The following is a 21,489-nucleotide window of genomic DNA, read 5'->3' as shown; positions in this document are numbered from 1 at the left end:
GATTTAAAGGTGTGCTGATATTTAAACCTTTGTAAAATAAAAGGTGTGTTTTACCTTTTCATTTCTGTGCTTTGTGGGGTTTTTTTACATGCTGATGACCGTAATTTAAACTAATCATCTTGGATATACTGGTGCAAAATAAGGCACATTATTGCTAATTCATTATTAATTACGTATAAAGTAACATGAATTCATGACTTGTTAATGTATCGTAATGTCATCAGTTAATGACCAACCCTAACCTAACCCTGACATTCTTTAAAAATGATCAATTATATATGTTTTATAAACTCATGTAAATAAGATTTTTTTTGTGGCTTTTGGTGGTTTGTAAAGAAGTAGAAGAGCAGAGGTCCTGTGGCTGCATTTGGATGGAGAAGGAACTGAATGGTAGGAGGAAAGTTGACTTTTTGAAGGGGCAATTGTGGCTCAAAAGAAGAGCAAGAACACAAGACAAGCATCTGACTTCAGTGCATTATGATGATATAATGACAGTAAACTGATCCATAACATAACCAAAGCGATAACCAGCATCTCTATGCTAATACTGATTTTAAATTGGAAAATTGCATCTGCTTAATGAATGCATTATTGTAGGAAGGCAGCAGTAGAATCACTCAAAACAGGATGAGACCATTGTTCTTAATTGTGAATGCATCACTGTATGTTGGATGAGTTAGGTGAAATCATTCACTGATGTTTGTGACAGCTGCAGGTGACAAATTTCTAAACGATTTTGCATTGTGCCATCTTTCTTTTAGAACATGTTTGATTTAGTTTACCGCAAAGTGTTAATTAATACATTAACTAACATGCAGGAACTAACATGAATTAAGGCGGTGCTATTCATGCCTTAATTCATATGACTCATGTCGTAGTTACGTTAGTTCTTCATTAGTTCTTGATTAATACATGTCTTAGCTCATCATTAGTTCATAGTCAAGAAATTACTAATTCACGTATTAGTACATGCTAATTCATGTACCGTTATTATAAAGTGTTACCGGAATGTGTCACGTTTGCTGGCTGACCGCGGGTAATGCGCACAGGCAGGAAGCACGCAGTCAGGCAGAAGCAGGGAAAACAGGGGTTTATTCGTGTTACGGAGACTGTGTAACGTCTGACGCCAATGAACATCAATGACAGACAACCCAAACAGGTAAGACCAGGACTTAAAATAGGACAGGACTAAGCAAAGTAATCGGACACAGCAGGAGACAATTAGGGAATCCCACGTGGGTAATCAGGGGGCGTGGCACACACGAGGAGCGGACGAGCCGGGCATCACAGAATGGTAATAATTTTTATTTATCCTCATTTTTATTTTGTGCTTACACACGAAAAGGCATTTAAACTAACATCAGCAGAAGTTTTAAATGTGCGACCTTGTGCTTTAGAGAACGACGAACTAGTATTGTGTACTGTACAGCAGATTAAATAGGACAAATAGTTTATTGCGCATATCTACCGCACTGCGGCGCTGTCTGTTTGCTTGATTATGAGTGGAGTTGCGTCTACCGAGGCAAACCGTGACGCTTCAGTGTCTAGCTGCTATTATACGGAAAGGCTAGAAATTGAAATACAGAAATTAACACTCAAGATGGTCAAAGGGACTGAGGCAGTCACGGAATATCAGCCTTTGCTCAGTGATAGTAACATGAAGGTAAGTAGCCTATTACAACAAACAAGAGTAAAGAAGTACAGCTCCACCACAAAAGTGCTTTCTATATTTAATATATGTGAGATATTAATGATTAGATTGTTTAATTTCGCTAATGGGTAAAATTGTGTATGGGGGGGAGTATTTTCGTGATTCGATATTAAAAAAACGCACAGATAAAGAAAAACACCATGCATAGCCTAATTCCACAGTTATACCAGAACTAAGAGCAACACTAACACGGAGGCGCGTTTAACTTTAAAATGACGTTTTTGAGGTGGCTTCCGTTGACTAAACGTTTACTTCGTGGATATATTAAAATGTTGCACAATTATGTGATTAGTAATTAATTATTTGTTATGTTTAAACTTTTACACATATTTCAATCTCATTTTCCCTGTTTTCTGTCATTTATACTTTCTCGGTTCCTAATACCACCACCTTTAAGCCACTCATCCTGGCCAGCACAGGATATAAGGGTGGAGACACCCTGTATGTGATCCATCAAAGGGACACATATACATGCAATTTTACACGCAATTATGCACTACGGGCAATTTGGAAAGTGCGTGTCTTTGGACAGCGGCGGGAAACTCCACAACAAGGGGAGAACTAGCAAACTTGCACACAAATAAAGATAAATAAAACATAGCATTACTGCGCTATTATTATTATTACTGGAGGCCCGTCCAGGCTGTACTCCAGCTTTGCGCTCTGCAGATAGATGGACTATTGCTGTTTTTATCCACCGATCGATCCGTCTTCCAATCGCCTCTCCTGGTTATCGTTGCGGTTACGATTCTTATCCTTCTTCACATTGCATACTGGTTGTAGTATACCACTCTTATTTATTTGTTACTTTTTACCCACGTTCTGCAACAGATCTGTACAAGACATTTAGGCTATTGTTTCTGTCACTACCTTTGCGTTCATTAGTCGTTTCACATGCTTGCTGTTGATTGCAGCTTCCTAATAAATCCCTCCTGCTGGCTATTTGCGCAGTCGGCATCGGAGGCAGCTTTCAGTGCGGTTATAACATGTCCATTATGAACGCTCCCACAAAGGTAAGTGAGGCTTTATCTGGCTGCAATACAACATCCCTGGGCTGAGAAATATAATCATCTGTGGCCAATATTAGATTATACAATCAGAATTATAAAAAGTGTTCTGATTTTACACAACAGTTCATATAAGGTAGGCGTACTGCTCCATGGGCCTGTGGAGGATCCTGACAAGAGTAATACTGTAATTGCTGAGGACGACATCTTGTCAGGGGGGTGTCGACTTAGCAAACTGCCATCAGTGAAGCTCACTTAGGGCACAAAAGGGCTTTGATTGCTAATGACCTGGCCATTGGGGACTGTCCCACAGTGTACTAAACTGTGCATAATTACTTTAACCGCTTAAATTTCACATCTTAGCTGTTTGCAGTTAAAAAATTAACTCAATGTTGTTTAATCTTTCAAGTAAAATAATTCAGTCTGTTTTCATTGTTATGGTATATTCATGGCTATACCTACCTTTGAGGACACCAAGGTTAAGTCTCCAGTACTTTTTTGCAATTCAAATACCCACGATCCATTACAGGGCACACCTAGAAAGGGTTAACACTATTGACCTCGGTATTTAAAAAATCCTGCATATGTCCCTGGGTGTGTTGTGTTTTTTATTTTATGAATGTTTATGTTACCATGTACGGAAGCATGCAAACACATTTTTTTCAGATTGGAGTTAATATGATACTGTGCATATGCTCCTGTGTTACTGTGAAAATCAGTGAAGGATTTTTCCACACTACTGTGCACTTTCCTGCAGTCAATCCAGAATTTCATCAACCAGACCTGGCTGGGCCGATACGAGATAGACATCACAGAGCACATGCTTACTCTGCTGTGGTCCATCATCGTCTCCATTTTCACACTTGGGGGTTTGATCGGTGCTACCTTTGGTGGAAAACTGGCCATCAAGCTTGGGAGGTATTCAGTATTAATGTGTCTTTTGGACCTGATGGCCGACTTTTCTGCTTTCACACAAGTTGAAAGGCTATTACAGATATTCTTGATTGCTTTGGCACATTTCTCAAATGGTAATTAGCGTTTGCAGAACAGCTAATGTAATCCCCTAATGTCCACACCTAATGTCATTTGTGCATGGCAGAATGTCATGTATCCGATCATCGTACAATTCTCCATATGCAAAACAGTTCACTAGACTTTCAAAAATATAGTCCTTAAATTGCAGTGATGCAGCATTGCTGTATTTGGTTCTCACAGCACATGATTTTGTTGTTCTTGTGTTGGCATTTTGCTCTTTTTGTGTTAAAAGTTCTGTGTGACTTTTTTGCTACAGTGACTTGAGATCTGAAAAATATATGCGAGTGCTTTCAACAGTGAACTTTACATACTGTAATATGGAGCTTAGCAAAGCTGAATCTGGTGTCTCTGACATGAATGTGTATCAGTTTGCTAAGAAGAACGATCGGTCAGTAACAACCAGAAAGTGGGAACCGACTATCATTCAGAATTATGGAGCTCAGGAGCATACTTACCCTGACATACTGAAAGTATATCTAAGCATTTTGACTCTCATGGTTAAAACGGTGCAGACTGTACTTTTAATTTTAGTGACTCTGACTAATTTATTGGTGGAATTATTTGCTTTTGAGACGTGTTCATTGTTTTTGTTTGAGTTATGGCCTTTTGCAGCTCAGCTGTAGTGTAGTGCTGTATACATAAACTGTTTTGAAAAAGGCCTTTATTATGTTGAGAATGTTAAGTATGTTTCATGAAATGTGCCAAAGTATTCAGGAAAAACTAATGCACAAAACATGATCTTGTAACCCATTTCCTTAGTTTATCTCTTATGATAAACTACCTTCTATATTATGTAAATACTGTCTATGTTAAATCTAAGTTCATGTGCTGAATGCATGACATTTTTGCTCTGGTCATGTGCTAAGCTCTGTGTATAATGGTGACTGCTAAGTATAGGACATTACGTACTTAAGAAGCTGTTGACACCAGACAATAAACTGGCATAGCCTTCTCATGAAGTATTAGGCCTACGGGTTTTGCAAAAGTCCAGTTATTACAGAAAGACTATTTTTTGCATGCATTACATATTTTCCATTCAATTAAGTGTGAAACGACCATTAAAAAAATGTTAAATCAAATGATTTCCCTTGGATAACTGTTAGAGCCATAGTATAGGTAACAGAATATAGTGACTGTTTATTTGTAATGTGGAATTTCACTTTAAGATTGTTTGCCGGTTATGAAGAACTGTCTGACGTCACGAGTTAAGTGTCGTAAAGCTCAGTAGTGCTGTATGGGACTGAGGGCGCAACAGTCTTTGACCGTGGCTAAAGGATATTGTGTTAATATTGGAAGAACTTTTAAGTTGTACTGTTACGTTTATATACTAAAGAGTTCAGAAGTTAAACGAAGTCTCGCATCAATTACTTTATTCTCTCAGAAAGATGTTCGCGGAATATTAGAACAGCACTAACAAAAGTCAAAGACTGCCACGTGGATACTTCATGATGGAACACGGTAATGGCAAGAGGAAACCGAGGTTTCACAGATCCTTCTAGAAAGAAGGTAAATGAAAGAAGATTGCTCATACAGTGATTTAGTATGGAGAAACGTTTGATGTTTCAAAATGCTAGTGGAAGCTCACGTAATTAAAAGATCTGCATGCACTCAGTAAAATGAGTCGGCAAGTGAAAACATGGATTCTGTTAGACAGAAAAGGGCGCCAAAACCAACAGAGATTGCTATAGAAGAGAAACTGAATAGACTTCGGTATACTGTAGGAGGCAAGGAAAATTGGCATTGCTCACTCGCGAGATGCATAATATTGAGAAAATGAAACAAATAAAAGACAATGTAGAAATAGTGGAAGACGAGTTGTCACATGACTTCCAACGCCTATTCTGTGAGTTTAAAAGAGCAAATGAAGAGGTAGTCCAGTATTTATTTGAAGAAGAGAAAGAGAATAACCAGTCTAATTGGTACAGGCCTAAATGTGATGCCTTTGAAAAGTTTATTTTAGAAACTGGAAAATGGGTTTCGGAAACACGTAATATCCTTATGGAAGATGAAGACAATGATGACATTAAGCCAAAGGATGGTGTTTCAGCAATCTTTACATCAGTTGCTAGAAGTGCACATGGATCTGTGGCACAATCCACAACCAGCTCTGTGCGTGTGAATGCTGAAGCAGAACATGCAGCTTTGCCTGCACGTGCAGCAGCTTTAAAGAAAAAGCAGGAATTAGATGCTGAAGAACTGAAGTTAAAGGTTAAACGAGAGCATGTTGAGATGGAGGCAGAGATTGCAGCTTCTACAGCCAGGCTGAAAGTATTCAGTGAACATGAAGATGCTCGTGATGATATGAACAATTATTATCAGTCACATCGATACAAGAATGAGAAGCTCAAGACAGATTTCTACGATCCTCCTTGGAAAGAAGAAGGAATTTCTTTACCTCTTCCTTCAAAGCCGTCATCACAGACAATGAGTAGCGGCAGTATAGCAAACGCATTGGCAGGAAGAATTCCTAGATATTCAGAACGGATAAGTGGCCATGAGAAAGACCTTCATAGGATAATGCAACGTCAGAATGAAGTAACAGAGCTACTCGTAATGCAACAAGGCCTATCAGCTTCCGCAGAGGGAAGTCCCAGTATTCTCTGGAGATCCCCTTACCTATAGATCCTTCATGAGGGCATTCGAAAGTGCCATTGAAAGAAAGACAAACAGTGAACAGGACAAGTTGTTCTACTTAGAACAATACACAGATGGTGAACCAAGAGATCTTGTCCGCAGTTGTGAACATATGAAACCAGATAAAGGTTTTAAAGAAGCTAAAGGACTGCTCCAGTATCATTATGGCAATGAGCTGAAGATAGCTACAGCATACCTGGACAAAGCACTTAAGTGGCCACAGATCAAAGCAGAGGATGCAAAGGGCTTGAAAATGTATGCATTATTTCTCATTGGTTGCAGAAACACCATGATAGATGTCCAGTTTACGGATGAAATGGACAATCCAAGTAATATGAGAATGGTGATCTCAAAACTTCCATATAAAGTCAGAGAGCGGTGGAGGAACACTGCATTCGACCTTCAAGCACGTAAATGAAGACGAGCTAGGTTTGAAGACCTGGTTGACTTCATCGACTGGTATGCACAAGTTGTAAATGATCCACTCTTTGGTGACATACAGGAAGTGCCCATTGATACAAAGGGCAGGTCCAAGTCGGTGGTGAAGAGCTTCAAGAGGAATGATGGTAAGGGAGCCAGCTTTGTTACAGATGTTTTCCCTGTTGTTAGAGAAAGTACACACCTTCCTAAACAACACAATCAGAATATAGTTAAAGATATAGTGAAGATATGAGGACAAGACAGAAATGTCACAGGAAGATCATCAATTCATGCAATTAGTAACAAAATCAATACAGTTCAAGGACGGGCATTACCATATAGGGTTGCCTTTGAAAGATGAAAGTATTCATGTACCAAATAATAGATGTGTAGCAATGCAAAGGCTATCAAGCCTGAAAAGAAAGCTCACAGTTAATCCACAGTTTCACCATGATTACTCAGAATTTATGGACAGTATGCTTGTTAAGGGATATGCTGAAAGAGTACCAGAGAAGGAGTTGCATGAAGATAGAAGGGTGTGGTATATCCCACACCATGGGGTTTATCACCCTAAGAAGAATAAGATAAGAGTGGTTTTTGACTGCAATGCATCTTACCAAGGATTTTCACTGAACGGTCAGTTACTTCAGGGGCCCAACCTTACAAACACTCTGCTTGGAGTCTTGAACAGATTTCGCAGACATCCAATTGGCATAATGGCGGACATTGAATCAATGTTTTACCAGATTCGGGTTCAAAAGAAGGATGTGGACCTTCTTAGGTTTTGTGGTGGCCTGAAGGCAGTCTGGAAAAGGAGGCAGTTGATTATCGGATGTGTGTTCACATATTTGGTGCTACCTCCTCTCCAAGCTGCTCATGCTATGCTCTTAGAAGAATAGTGGAGGATCGACAAGATAATACAACAGATAAAGCAGCTCAGATACTCTTAAATAGCTTTTATGTGGATGACTGTTTAGTTTCAGTGGAGACAGAACAAGAAGCAGTCATACTGGCCAGGGACCTGAAAGTTCTCTGTAGCAAGGGTGGATTTCATTTGACGAAGTGGATGGGCAATTCGAGGGCCTTTCTGTCATCTGTTCCTGAGGAAGAACGAGCCGCAGAAGTGAAGAATCTCGACTTGGACAAAGAGTTACCTACTGAACGGGCTTTAGGGGTAGCTTGGTGTACTGAAAATGACACCCTCACATTTAAAATTAATGTGCAAACCAAAGCTCCTACAAGAAGAGGTATCTTGTCTGTAGTTGGTTCTGTATATGATCCCCTTGGATTTTTAGCACCCTTTGTACTGTTAGCGAAATTGCTATTGAAAGACCTCTGCAAAACCAGGATAGGTTGGGATGAGGAAATTACAGAGAAGCACATGAAACGGTGGACAAAGTGGACAGTTGATCTGCAGAAGCTTTCCACCTTTAAGGTGCTAAGATGTTTTAAGTCCGCAAGGTTTGGACCTATCAAGACCGCACAGCTGCATAATTTTTCAGACGCCAGCGAGGACGGCTATGGGACGGTGACTTACCTTGTGTTAACCAATGAACATGAGCAGAAGACTTGTTTGTTTGTGATGGCAAAGTCCAGAGTGGCACCACTCAAACAAATAACTATACCAAGAATGGAACTGACAGCAGCAACTGTGGCAGTCAAGATGGACAGAATGTTGAGACAGGAACTGGATATGCAACTGGAGGAATCATTGTTTTGGACAGACAGTCAGTCTGTCTTGAAATGCATTGAAAACTATGCAGCCCGATACAAGACGTTTGTGGCCAATCGAGTGTCATACATAAGGGAGGCCTCTAAGCCATCACAGTGGAGGTTTGTGAATTCGTCAGAAAACCCAGCAGATCATGCTTCAAGGGGTTTGACGGCAGAAAGCCTTATGAAATGTGAAAATTGGATTAAGGGACCTCCATTCCTCCTGAAATCATGTAAGGAGTGGCCGATTAGAAGAAATCAAAGTTCAATGTCAGAAGATGAGTTGGAGATGAAAAGAAATGTTGTGTCTAGTGTCATCATGACTCAAGAAGATGAAGATGCTCTAGGAAAGCTCATTGCATATTATTCCGATTGGCATCGTCTAAAAAAGGCAGTAGCATGGCTCACTCATATCAAAAGGATGGTACTGTGCTTGAGCCATAAAAGGTCAGAACTACGAAGGACCCTTAACATAGCAGATGACAAACATGAAGGACAGCAAAGTGTCATGAAACATGAAATGATGAGGTTTAGGAAAGTCTTTGCAGGCACTTCAATCAGCATACAAGATTTGAACAATGCAGAACTGGATCTGATTTGCTACAGTCAACGGCTGAAATATAGAGAAGAGATTAGAATGTTAATACAGGGAAAGAACCAAGTTAAAAAGGGGCAGCCATATTTACAAGCTGAATCCTTACCTTGATAACGGAGTATTGAGAGTTGGAGGAAGGTTAGGTAGGGCGGTGATGCCAGAGGAGACTAAGCATCCAGCTATATTGCACAAAGACCTCAAGATTTCCACTCTTATTCTTCAACATACTCACCAACAAGTTGGGCACTGTGGACGGAATCATGTCCTGGCACGGCTTAGACAAAGGTATTGGATACCGCAAGCAAATTCTGCCATAAGAAAAATATTATTAGATTGCTACACCTGTCGTAGATTGCATGCAAGGGCTGGTGAACAAAGGATGGCAGATTTGCCTGCAGAAAGGCTAACCCCAGACAAACCACCATTTACGTACGTGGGTGTTGACTACTTTGGACCATTCCAAGTTAAAAGAGGACGTTCCATAGTTAAAAGATATGGCGTTCTGTTTACTTGTTTAACTATTAGAGCAGTCCATATAGAAGTTGCACACTCTCTGGACACCGATGCATGCATCAATGTCTTGCGTCGTTTCATCAGTAGGAGAGGACAAGTGTCCGTTATCAGGTCAGATAACGGAACAAATTTTGTTGGTGCCGAAAGAGAATTGCGTGAAGCAATACAGAAAATGAATGAGTCCAAGATCAAAGAAGAAATGATGAAAAGAGAAATTGAGTGGATCTTTAATCCACCTGGCGCGTCTCATCAAGGAGGTGTCTGGGAACGCCAGATTAGGACAGTGAGAAAAGTACTTGGTGCTCTTTTGAAGCAACAAGTACTGGATGATGATGGCTTGCACACACTGTTGTGTGAAGTAGAGTCCATAATCAACAGTAGACCGTTAACGAAGATGTCAGATGATCCATGTGATCTTGAAGCACTCACTCCAAATCATCTATTACTGATGAAAATAAACCCTGTAATACCACCAGGAGTCTTTGAGAAATGTGATGTATATGGAAGAAGGCGTTGGAGACAAGTACAGTACCTGTCTGACCTGTTCTGGCGCAGATGGACCACAGAATACCCCTGCTACAAGAACGTCAGCGCTGGTCCAAACTGAAAAGAAACTTTGCAGTGAACGACATGGTGATGATTGTGGATCCTTCAGGTCCACGAAGCTCATGGATGATAGGCCGTATCATCAAGACCATGCCGGATTATAAAGGCAATGTTCGGAGTGTGCAAGTTCAAACAAAAGGCAGTGTTCTTGAAAGACCTGTGACCAAGTTATGTTTATTGCAGGAAGCAGTGTAAATGATTGTATGCTAGAATACTAGCCCAGTTTAAATAGATTGTGATGTCAATTATAGTTTAAATGGCGTTCTAATGATTGCTTAATTGATGGCTCTATTTGATAAGTAAGTAATAAGTAATTGATGTAGTTCCCCTGCCTACACAATTAGGGGCCGGATATGTTAGAGCCATAGTATAGGTAACAGAATATAGTGACTGTTTATTTGTAATGTGGAATTTCACTTTAAGATTGTTTGCCGGATATGAAGAACTGTCTGACATCACGAGTTAAGTGTCGTAAAGCTCAGTAGTGCTGTATGGGACTGAGGGCGCAACAGTCTTTGACCGTGGCTAAAGGATATTGTGTTAATATTGGAAGAACTTTTAAGTTGTACTGTTACGTTTATATACTAAAGAGTTCAGAAGTTAAACGAAGTCTCGCGTCAATTACTTTATTCTCTCAGAAAGATGTTCGCAGAATATTAGAACAGCACTAACAATAACATTTAAAAAAAAATAAAAAAAATTCACGACTAGTGGTTTCTTCCTTTTCTATTATGCCTGTGAGCCACCCTTCTATGTATACAATGAAAACAAACTAAATAATAATGGCATCATTGTCTTTATAGGAAAGGGGCCCTATTGATAAACAACACCTTTGCCTTGCTGGCCGCTCTGTTGATGGGGCTGAGTTATCCATCGGGAGTCTATGAGCTTCTTATTGTTGGCCGTTTTCTGTCCGGGATTAATGCGGGTAAGTCTGACAGTTTTATTTGCATTTTGTAGCACTTATTATTCTAACATTATTCTCTGTAGGAAGAATTACAGTATACCACCGGTCCACTTTTCCCACAACTGTAATTGTTATTTTTGGTTCAGAAGCAAAACACCAACACTCACTGATCACTTTATTAGGTACATTCATTATCAAAAGCACTCTTACAGCTGTCCTCCTGGGATTTTCACATATTACAATGTTTTTTTTTTAATTCTGCTTTTCAAAGGTGTCGGCGTGTGTGTGCAGCCCCTGTATCTGGGGGAAATCGCCCCGAGAGCATTTCGTGGGGCAGTGGCGATGGGTACATCCATCTTTATAACCGGTGGTATTTTGGTAGGACAGGTGATTGGCCTCAAGTAAGTAATGTCCAGGACATGCCCTTCTGTCCTCCTAGCTTTCATTTTGTTAGGATGCCTAATGTAATGCAAACTGCTGCTATAGAAGCTCTTCTGAGAGAAAAATGCAACCAGATAAGTCAACTAAATAATGGAATATTTCACAATTTTACATAAATGAAAAACACATATTTCATTCAATTTTAGCACATGGAAAGTACCTACAGAAAAAATGACGACTGCATTCTCCAATAAAAGTGACAATGATCACATAGTAAGATGGGTCCTCACAGGAATGTCCTTGGGGTTTTAGCTCACATTGTCATAATGGCTGTCCTCCGTCGCAGAGAGCTGCTTGGCAGGGACGACCTCTGGCCTGTTCTGCTGTCCACCACGTCCATCCCAGCCATGATGCAGCTTCTTATTCTGCCCTGGTTCCCAGAGAGCCCGCGGTACCTGCTCATCGAACGAGGCGACAGTGATGCGTGCACAAACGGTACGCACATGAAACCTCTCCATCCTCGCTGTACAACTACTGAAATACAGGTCTGATTCGTCTGAATATCTGTTAGGATATGTTAACAAACTTATTTAAACTACACAAACGTTCTTTTAAAGGTAATTATCGTAGCCTTGTTTGCAATACCATCCATCCATCCATCCATCCTCTATATGGTCTCTGAACTCCAGAAATATTGGCACCCCTCAAGAATTTGAGAAAAAACATTAATGTCATATAGATAATATCTAAAATAATTCAAATTTTCCTCAAATGTTTGGAGAAATTGCTAGCTATTCATTAAATACAATTATTCCTGCAAAAGTGTTGTTTTAGCTTAGGGATACTCTATTCTGTCAAAAACATACGTGGCAAAATTATTGGCACCCTTGATGAATATTATAAATAAAGCCAAAGAGTTTTACATCTTTAGGGAAAAATATTTCTTGATATAGCTTTTAGTGTCTAGGAACTTTATTGTTGCCTATGACCATTGCCTCTTTCACTGGGGTATAATATATGTGAGGTATAGAATATATGAGGTAACACACAGGTAAAATCCTTCTGCCATCCATCACCATGGGTACAGTCAGAAGGACACTCAACGTAAATGAAGAAAAAAGCTGTTGAGTTGCGTAGGTTGGAGAATAGCTACAAAAAATTGGTAGTCAGTTGCAAGTACAAGTTTGCACAATCAGAGCCATAGTAAAGAAGTTTTTGAAAAGCATGCAACTGTTGAAAATTTGCCAGGAAGGGGACACATCCACATACCTATGCACAGTGAGGAGGATGCTCAGTGAGTGCACAGTGAGGAGGCGAACAGGAGCCCAAAGATCACAATTTCACAGCTGCAGTGTTTAATTGAATTTAAAAATGAATGGTGAGACACCAGTTCCTGAGACCAGGACACAAATCCCAGTGTCAGAACTTTGCCTAACAACATTATAGTTACGACTGGAATCGGGCGTTGTGATCAGTTGAGACAGAAATGGAGCTTTTTGGCCACTCACATCTTTGTCACATTTGGCAAAATAAGGGGACTTAACAGTGCAACTGAAATTTAATAAAATACTGTAAAAAAAAAATCCAAAATCAAAATGAATTAAAAAAATCTTCAAATAAACGGTAACGCTTTACATTAACTGCATCTTCATAATGCATTTATATTGCATTCATAAAACGTTCAGTACACCTTCATAATGTACTCATTAAGTATTCAGAAATCATTCATAAACATCATGCATGTATGATGTTACATCCTATCATCCCTTAACAGCTGTAATATACATTAATGAAAACATTATATAATAATAACAAACATTATAATTGTATAATCATGTAATGTTTGTTAGTAATGTATATTAAAGCTGTTAAGGGATGTTGGGATGTTAACGTGTACTTACATGCTGCTTATGAATGTTCTATGAATGTATTATGAAGGTGCACTGAACGTTCTATGAATACATTATGAAGGTGCACTTAATATAAAGCGTTACCAAATAAACTAAGGCTTGCATGTGCGGCTTTTTAGCGTGATTTGCCCTTTTAATAATCTTCGCTCTGGCGGTGGTGAATTGAGCTCACTGTGGTGCCGGTGGACATGCTGAAACATGTTCCTTGTGCTATTCGTGTATGTTATCAGTACTTTACAATGTTTGCACACAGTTTGTCTTGTCTATGCTTTAATGGCTGTTTTCGTTTGTGATTACCGAAAGCTACATTGCTGCCACACCGGCGATTTAAAATCGGGGGGCGTGTCCTCAATTTGCAATTCGCTGGCCATCTCGCGTTCGGTCAAAACCAAAAACTAACGTACAGCATCGACGTGAATATGCAATGACAGCTGACGTCAAACTCACGTCATGAAATCAAATGTAATATTACACCAGTTTTTCTGTTAAGTAAAGTACCGTGAAGTACTCCTAAAGTAGCGATTCATCTTCCACATTAGCCAGTTTAAATCGTCATACATTTACATAGATTTTTTACTGATTCGTGAGTCATGGTTACATGCCTAATAGTTATTAAAAGCTGCCCCCTCCCTCCCCAGCCAGGTTTCAGGAATAACCAATATATTATTGTTGGATGATCTGAGTGATCAGCCTGCGACATACTTTGAATGAAGTAGGATGGAGCAATACCAAATAAACATTTAAAAATTAGCAAAAGAATAATAAAATCAATCCTAAATGCTACAGTGAAAGGAGTTAAGTGTAGGGGCCCAAGTTCATTCAGGGTGTGCCCAAATCCACTTTTACTAGCTTAATAGTGGAAAAATGCTTGCACCACTAGGCACATGGTTAAAATGGGTTGTACTTTTGCTTTGTTCCATTTGAACTTACAACTCAGAAATTCCGAGTTCCTAGTCGGAAATTTCAACTGGAAAGCCCCCAAACTCGGATTTCCTACATGGAAAGTCAGAGGAATGTACACAACCCCGACCTCAGAATCCAAGATGGCTGCGTTTTTTATCAACAGAAGTTAAAGCTGTAGCTTTATACTGTTTATTAGCACTTGCGTCTTATTTGTGGCTCATTAAATCAGTCGTACACACAACACTGTCCAACCTCTGTCTGTCGTGTTGTGTTTTAATGTGCAAAATACTGCGTCATATGTTATTATCAACTGATATTGCTAACAATCAATCAGGCTAGAACTGGCGCCGTTTTAGAAAGCAGGACTTCTTGCTTACCTGGATAACTTATTGGATTTAAGGTAGTCTGGACTAAAGGTAATTAAACAAAGCCATTTAAACTGGAATAAATTACATCCAAGTTACCCAGTTAAGCAAGAAATCTTGCTTTTTGAAACAGGTCCCTGGTATTGTTAAATAGCATGGCACAAACAATGCACCTGACTCTGCCTAATTTTAAGACTGACATTCCCACGGGTGCTCAGATAGGCGCAAGGCCATTTGCAGCTCAAAAAGTTTGGGCACTGGATAGAAAAATGACAGCTACGACGGGCTCATGTCAACAGCCTCTTTGCGCTGGGTATATGATAGGGCCATACTGTAGGTATGATGTGATCCCTGCAATTGGTGTGTGTTAACAATCTGGCAGCAGATTTCTTAAATAGACCAGACAAGAGTGCATTACGGTAATCTGTTCTACTTGGATTTTACAGTCGCCATATGACAGTATGCCCTAGGCTTTGGAAATATTATGGAGGTGATAGTATGCTGTTTTGCAGACATTGCTGATACAGCTGTTAAAGCTAAGATCTTTCAAACTTTTGTTTGACCTTCAGAGACATCGAATCTAAGTACATTGTGTATATCCTTCCTCTGTTCTTCATTCCTAATAACAAGCATCTCTTTTTCTTCCTTGTTCAGTTGCAGAAAGATTTGCAACATCCATGAGTTTATGTCAGGGGATCCTAAAACGACCAGTCTATATGCAAGTTTTTGGATAACCTTTATGTCAGTTCTTCAAATCCAGGTGAGAGCACTCTTCAGTCAGTCAGTCCTATAATTAGAGATATAATTAGGGAGCTGCAGCAAAAACCAGCACACAGCATGACCCTTTCTGGATTAGGGCTCTTTTCCACTGCACAAAGTAAGGTACTTTCGGTAGTTTCACTTTTCCATTGACTTCCGGTCGAGTACCAGTACCGAAAGTGCCAACCCAGCTGGGGTACTTCTTTGGTACTTTGGGGTGGGACTGGCAAACGTATTTGCTGTTGATTGGTTGGGAAATGGAAGGATGGACAGACACAGGCTTTAATCGCCATATGTTCGGATGAATAGATCCAGCGGGATTTGGATGGCGCGACTCGAAATAAAAAAGTACATGCTGTAATAGCAAGCCGCTTGGAAGAAATGGGGCAGACGCGAAACACCGAACAATGCCGCTTGAAAATCAAAAAAACTCAAGCAGGACTACAGGAAAGTGAAGGATCATAATAACATGTTTGAATTGAGCGAAAGAAATACCGCACTGTGCTCTGTGATGTCAGTCAGGGGCGGGCACTGATGATGTCATTTGGCGCTGGTACCAGTTTTTACGCCAGTGGAAAACCGACACAAAAGAAGTACCATACTTTTGTACCTGGTGTGGTGGAAAAGCGCCCATAGATTAGCCACCTCTGGTTTTTGTTATCTGTATGTTCAAGCAGGTAGTGGATAGACCCCTGAGCATTAGGAGCTAGACACAGATATAGCTATGGGCCATCTGCTTACTAATAAAAGCTGATTTTATGTTTATTTGTTATACTTGATAGTGGTAGCATATATAGGTTAAATAATATAGGGCCTATAATTGAGCCTTGAGGGACTCCATGTGTAATAGCTTGATGCTTTGTGACACAGGTATCTAGCGCAGCACAGTATTTATGACCACTTAGGTATGATCTGAACCAGTCTAAGAGTGTACCACAGAAGCCAACCCAGGTATGCAGCCAGTTCAGCAGAATCTTGTGGTCTACCAGGTCAAGCAGTAGAGATATAGAAGACCAAGAATGGAGAAGTTACCCAAGTCTGTGCGAATCGGTTAAAGATCAATGTAAATTTATGACGATTTAAACCGGCTGATGTGGAAAATGAATTGCTACTTTAGGAGTACTTCACAGTACTTTACTTAACATAAAAACTAAGTAAAGTATCTTACTTCAGTGGTGTGGCAGCATTTTAGCTTTCTGGTAATCACAAAGGAAAACGGCAAGAAAAGCACAGACGAGACAAAAACTGCATGCAAACACTGTAAAAGACTGATATCATACACAAACAGCACAAGGAACATGCTTCAACATGTCCACCGGCACCACAGTGATCTGAGCGAAGATTATTAAAAGGGCAAACCACGCTGTAAAGCTGCACATGCAAGCCTTACTTTATTTGGTAACGCTTTATATTAAGTGCACCTTCATAATGCATTCATTATGCATTCATTATGCATTTATAGAACATTCAGTGCATCTTCGTAATGCATTCATAAAGCATTCATCGAACATTCAGTGCACCTTCATAATGCATTCATAGAGCATTCATAGAACATTCAGTGCACCTTCATAATGCATTCATAGAACATTCATAAGCTGCATGCAAGTACACCTTAACATCCCAACATCCCTTAACAGCTTTAATATACATTAATAACAAACATTTCATAATTATACAATTATAATGCATGTCATTATATAAAGTTTGTGATTAATACATATTACAGCTGTTAAGGGATGTTAGGATGTAAAGGTATACAAGCATGATGTTTATGAATGATTTCTGAATACTTAATGAGTACATTATGAAGGTGTATTGAACGTTTTATGAATGCAATATAAATGCATTATGAAGATGCAGTTAATGTAAAGCGTTACGGTTTATTTGAAGATTTTTTACATTTATTTTGATTTTGGATTTTTTTTTTACAATATTTTATTCAATTTCAGTTGCACTGTTAAGAAGAGGACACGTTCTGCACAGTTTAGGAGGATAAATAAATGAATATTTTTTTAATAAATTTGTCCGCAGCTCATTCTGTGAAAAAATCTTGAGAAAATCATATCGTGAACTCGTGAATCGTATCGAATCATGAGTTGAGTGTATCGTTACATCCCTTGTGTCCTGTCAAGTAGTGTTACCGTTTTTTCTTATAGCCTTAATTTTTATCACTGAAGAAGGCTGAAAACTCATTGCACTTTTCAAATGTAAGAAGCTCAGAACAGATGTGTGGGAAAGGGGTTGATCATATTAATCAATAGTAGTAAAAAAGTAGAGCTTTCTGGCATTCTTCAGTTCACTGTTCGGATTATTTTTGTAAATATCACAATGAACCATTAGCTTTGTGTGCCTCCATTTCCTTTCTGCACGTCTCTCTTGAGTTTTAGAACTGGACTTGTGTACCTCCATGGGGCATTCTTACTCTTCACTCTATCTGATATAGTCTTAGTGTTCAGTGGGCAAATAATATTTATACACTCTGTAATTCTGGAGTTAAATCTCTCGACAAGTTCATTACATGGAAAGTGGAGTTCAAGAGGCGGACGAGAGAGCATGAGGTCGGTAAACGTGTCAACACAATCAAGCGTAAGATACAGTTAGTGACCTTCCTCTTATCATATACACTGGCATATCAAAAACGGCACAATAATGGTCAGAAACTAAAACATCTACAATTCAAGAGACCTTGATGTCTAGACGATGCGATATCATTAAATCCATTTAGCCTCTTTAGTTATTTTATGCAGGAATGCGGCCAGTGTCTGCCTGCCATAATGGGGATGTTATACATTTCCAGAGGAGTTGAACTTAGAACCACTTTGAGAGGCGGAGCTGAGAGGGGCACAGCCTGATACTCTTTTGCCCCCCCCCCCCCCCCTCCCAGCACTGAGATGGCTGCATGGCCAGCAGGACTACAGTGCGGAATGGGAAGACATGGAGAGGGAGAGGATCAGCAGCCAGGGGCAGGAGCCAATGTCGCCATGGCAACTTGTCAGGAACCCCACCCTCCGCTGGCAGTTGACCACTTCAGTGCTGCTGAACGGCATCAATGCTGTATGCCACCCCCCCCCCCCCCCCCCCCCCCCACCACCTCTCAGATCTCAGAATCACATGATTTCGTCATGAAAACACCACGTGAAACAGATCCGCTTGGGGTCCTGAATTACAATATAGACTGTGTTACATATAGTTCACTACACTGAGGCTATTCAGTCCGCTGTGTCACTAGCTAAACATGTGCTTCTTGTCATTACACACACTAATAAAGACATTTATAACATCTATTTACATCTTAATAGTTTACATTATTTTATAATGTGAGCCAACAGTGACACTCGGTGCCACTCGGGTTTTAGTTAAGTGATGCTTGATTTGATCTCAGTGTTCCTGCCTAACACGGAGTGCTCTTGTTTGTTTCTCCCACTTGGTTCGGGCAGATTTATTTCTATGCCAGTTACGTGTTTGGCCAGTCAGGGATTCCAGCCAGCAAAATCCCCTACGTGACACTGGGGACGGGTGCTTGTGAGTGTCTCACGGCCCTCACCTGTGTGAGTCTGCTATCAGTTTTTTACATGTGGACCAGCTTTGCCATTTGTTTCTGTCTCACCAAACTGTCATTTACCAAACATGCAATTTATTATGTACTTTTGTGGTATTCATCCAATTTTTGGTTTATTTATTATTTTCATTGGGTGATACTGTCTTGGGATTTATCTTAGTAATGCTGCTAGGCAGGACACGTTCACCCTGAGGATCAGTAAAGCCCCACTTTATCTTTAGAACCTAAGCCACAGTTAGTGAAAGACTGTACAAAGCCAGCTGGGCAGAGAGTGGATGAATCTGGACACCTGACAAATCAATGCTATCGTCTTTTGTTTCCCCTGACCAAAATGACCAAAGTTTCACTAAATTCAGATGGATTACATTAAAGCACATCCTTACCTTAAGCATTTTTTTGCTTCATTATGTCTGCTTTCAACAAAAGCTGTTTTTTATTATTTAAAATTTCTTAGCAGATGTAAAATACTCAAGCTACACAGGGACTCTGTGGGATGATGCAAAAAAGAACATTATATTATTCTATTATTCTTTTTTTTCAAATTAGGTTATGTCTAAAAGTTAATGCAACACTGCAGTACAACTGGTGCTTGTCCTGGCCTGTATCATTAAGCCCGACTGATTTCACATCTCAGTTCTACACAGTGATTTGCTTTTCCTTTCCCGCGTTCCAGGGCATGCTCATCGAATCACTCGGAAGGAGAGTGTTGATCATCGGGGGTTACTCACTGATGACCTTTTGGTGTGCCTGTTTAACCTTAACGCTGACTTTACAGGTAAAGCAGTTTCATGTTTAAACTATATTCTTTTACAGATTTGCAAAGAAAAATAACACATACATTTATAAGCCCCTGCTGCATATCTGGTCATAGGTAGACTTTTGTAAATTAAATAACTCAGTCCTGTGTAAAATGTGATCCTCTGACATGTCCTCCTTCTTGCGCACAGGACATCAGCCCCTTGGTGCCTTACCTAAGCATGGCTTGTGTCTTCGCTTTTATTCTGAGCTTTGGTCTGGGACCAGGTAACACCATGTCTCATTTAGTAACAGGAAGACAGAAGACATCCATAATATGTACTTAATCCAGCTTTTATAGCTTGAACATGCACTTTTTTTGGGCTAGCCCTGTGTAGCCCCTTTGACTGTCTGTATAACAATCCTACACACTTTGCTCGCTGTCCGTAGGCGGTGTGACCAACATCCTAAATGGCGAGCTATTCACCCAGACCTCGCGATCAGCTGCCTACATGATTGGAGGCTCCATAAACTGGTTGAGCTTATTCATTATAGGCATTTTGTTCCCATTCATTGTGGTATGTGTCAGTCAAACACCATTTTTTTTTACACAATGTTTGGTGAGAAGTTTGCTTCTGGATGCTTGGCAGTAGGCCCCCATCTGCTTTACAGTATCATGAAACACATGTGTCAGCATAGCATTGTAGCTGATGCTGATGACTGGATTCACCATTAAAGCAATGATTTGATTACCAGAATCCACCATTATCTCTTAATCAAGAGTATGCAACTTTTCGGTAATGATAGTTTGTTGCCTCTGCCGCCATCTAGTGCCCAATGTTATGTCGTGCATCAGGTGAGATTTACTGTGGCTTTCCTGTTTGCTCAATGCTCCCTTTCTCTCTCACAGAATGGCCTGATGCAGTACTGCTTCCTTGTGTTCCTGGTCATATGCTGCGTGGTGGCAACATACATATTCTTCATGGTCCCAGAAACCAAGAACAAAACCTTCCTGGAAATACAAGCTGAGTTCCAGTCTAAATATGAAAGGAAAAATAAGACGAGGAACAGCAGAGGAGCTGGAATTACCCTCTGCTCGGTGTCACGGTGAAATCATGTGTGTCTGGAGTGTGCATTTAAAAACATAATAATATCGCTGTAATTATTATTACTACTAACACTACTACTACTACTACTAATAATAATAATACTAATAATAATAATAGTAGTAGTAGTGGTGGTATACTGTTAATATCAGATGGGTGGCATCTCTGAATTGTTCAATAGACCTTGATGTCTAGACGATGCGATATCGCTAAATATTTACAGCAGTGTTTTTGCAGGGTGAGTCATGCAGACGAAACAACACAGGGTGCTGTGAGCTTAATTACTATACATGTTATCGATAAATGAATTAAGTCCCTTTTGTCTGTGGTAATTAACTTGGAGAGGAGGTGTATAGCCTCGGATAATGAAGATCAAATGGGAGAGTCATTACTTTGCTTGATACGCAACTGTGCCAAAATGTTACAACTAGTCTTACTGCTCACACTAAAAATACACTCAGTCACAAAAAAGTTAAGCACCCAGATGGAGTGGTGGAAATAAAATGAATCTGCACGTGGTGAAAGGTCATGTGACTATCGCAATGATTATAATATCAGATCAAACAGACACTGCTGGTCCCATGTCGGTAAGGTGTGGCATCCCTCTGGGCCTGGATACATGTGCCGACA

At 39.9% G+C, this 21,489-nt stretch overlaps 1 protein-coding gene across 1 annotated transcript; it reads left to right on the top strand.

The window, feature by feature from the left end:
* Positions 1–1,212: 1,212 nt before the first annotated feature.
* slc2a11b (solute carrier family 2 member 11b) lies at positions 1,213–21,378 on the top strand. Its single transcript, XM_049003297.1, has 12 exons — positions 1,213–1,663; positions 2,626–2,724; positions 3,476–3,636; positions 11,038–11,162; positions 11,413–11,542; positions 11,869–12,017; positions 18,344–18,513; positions 18,897–19,007; positions 19,692–19,793; positions 19,966–20,041; positions 20,204–20,331; positions 20,664–21,378. The coding sequence occupies exons 1-12, from the start codon at positions 1,499–1,501 to the stop codon at positions 20,862–20,864; spliced, it is 1,617 nt and encodes a 538-aa protein (XP_048859254.1). The 5' UTR covers positions 1,213–1,498; the 3' UTR covers positions 20,865–21,378.
* The last annotated feature ends 111 nt before the right edge of the window (positions 21,379–21,489 follow it).

Source organism: Brienomyrus brachyistius, chromosome 2 (assembly GCF_023856365.1).
Source record: "Brienomyrus brachyistius isolate T26 chromosome 2, BBRACH_0.4, whole genome shotgun sequence".
Taxonomy (NCBI): Eukaryota; Metazoa; Chordata; class Actinopteri; order Osteoglossiformes; family Mormyridae; genus Brienomyrus; species Brienomyrus brachyistius.
This window is presented reverse-complemented; position numbering and strand designations above follow the sequence as displayed.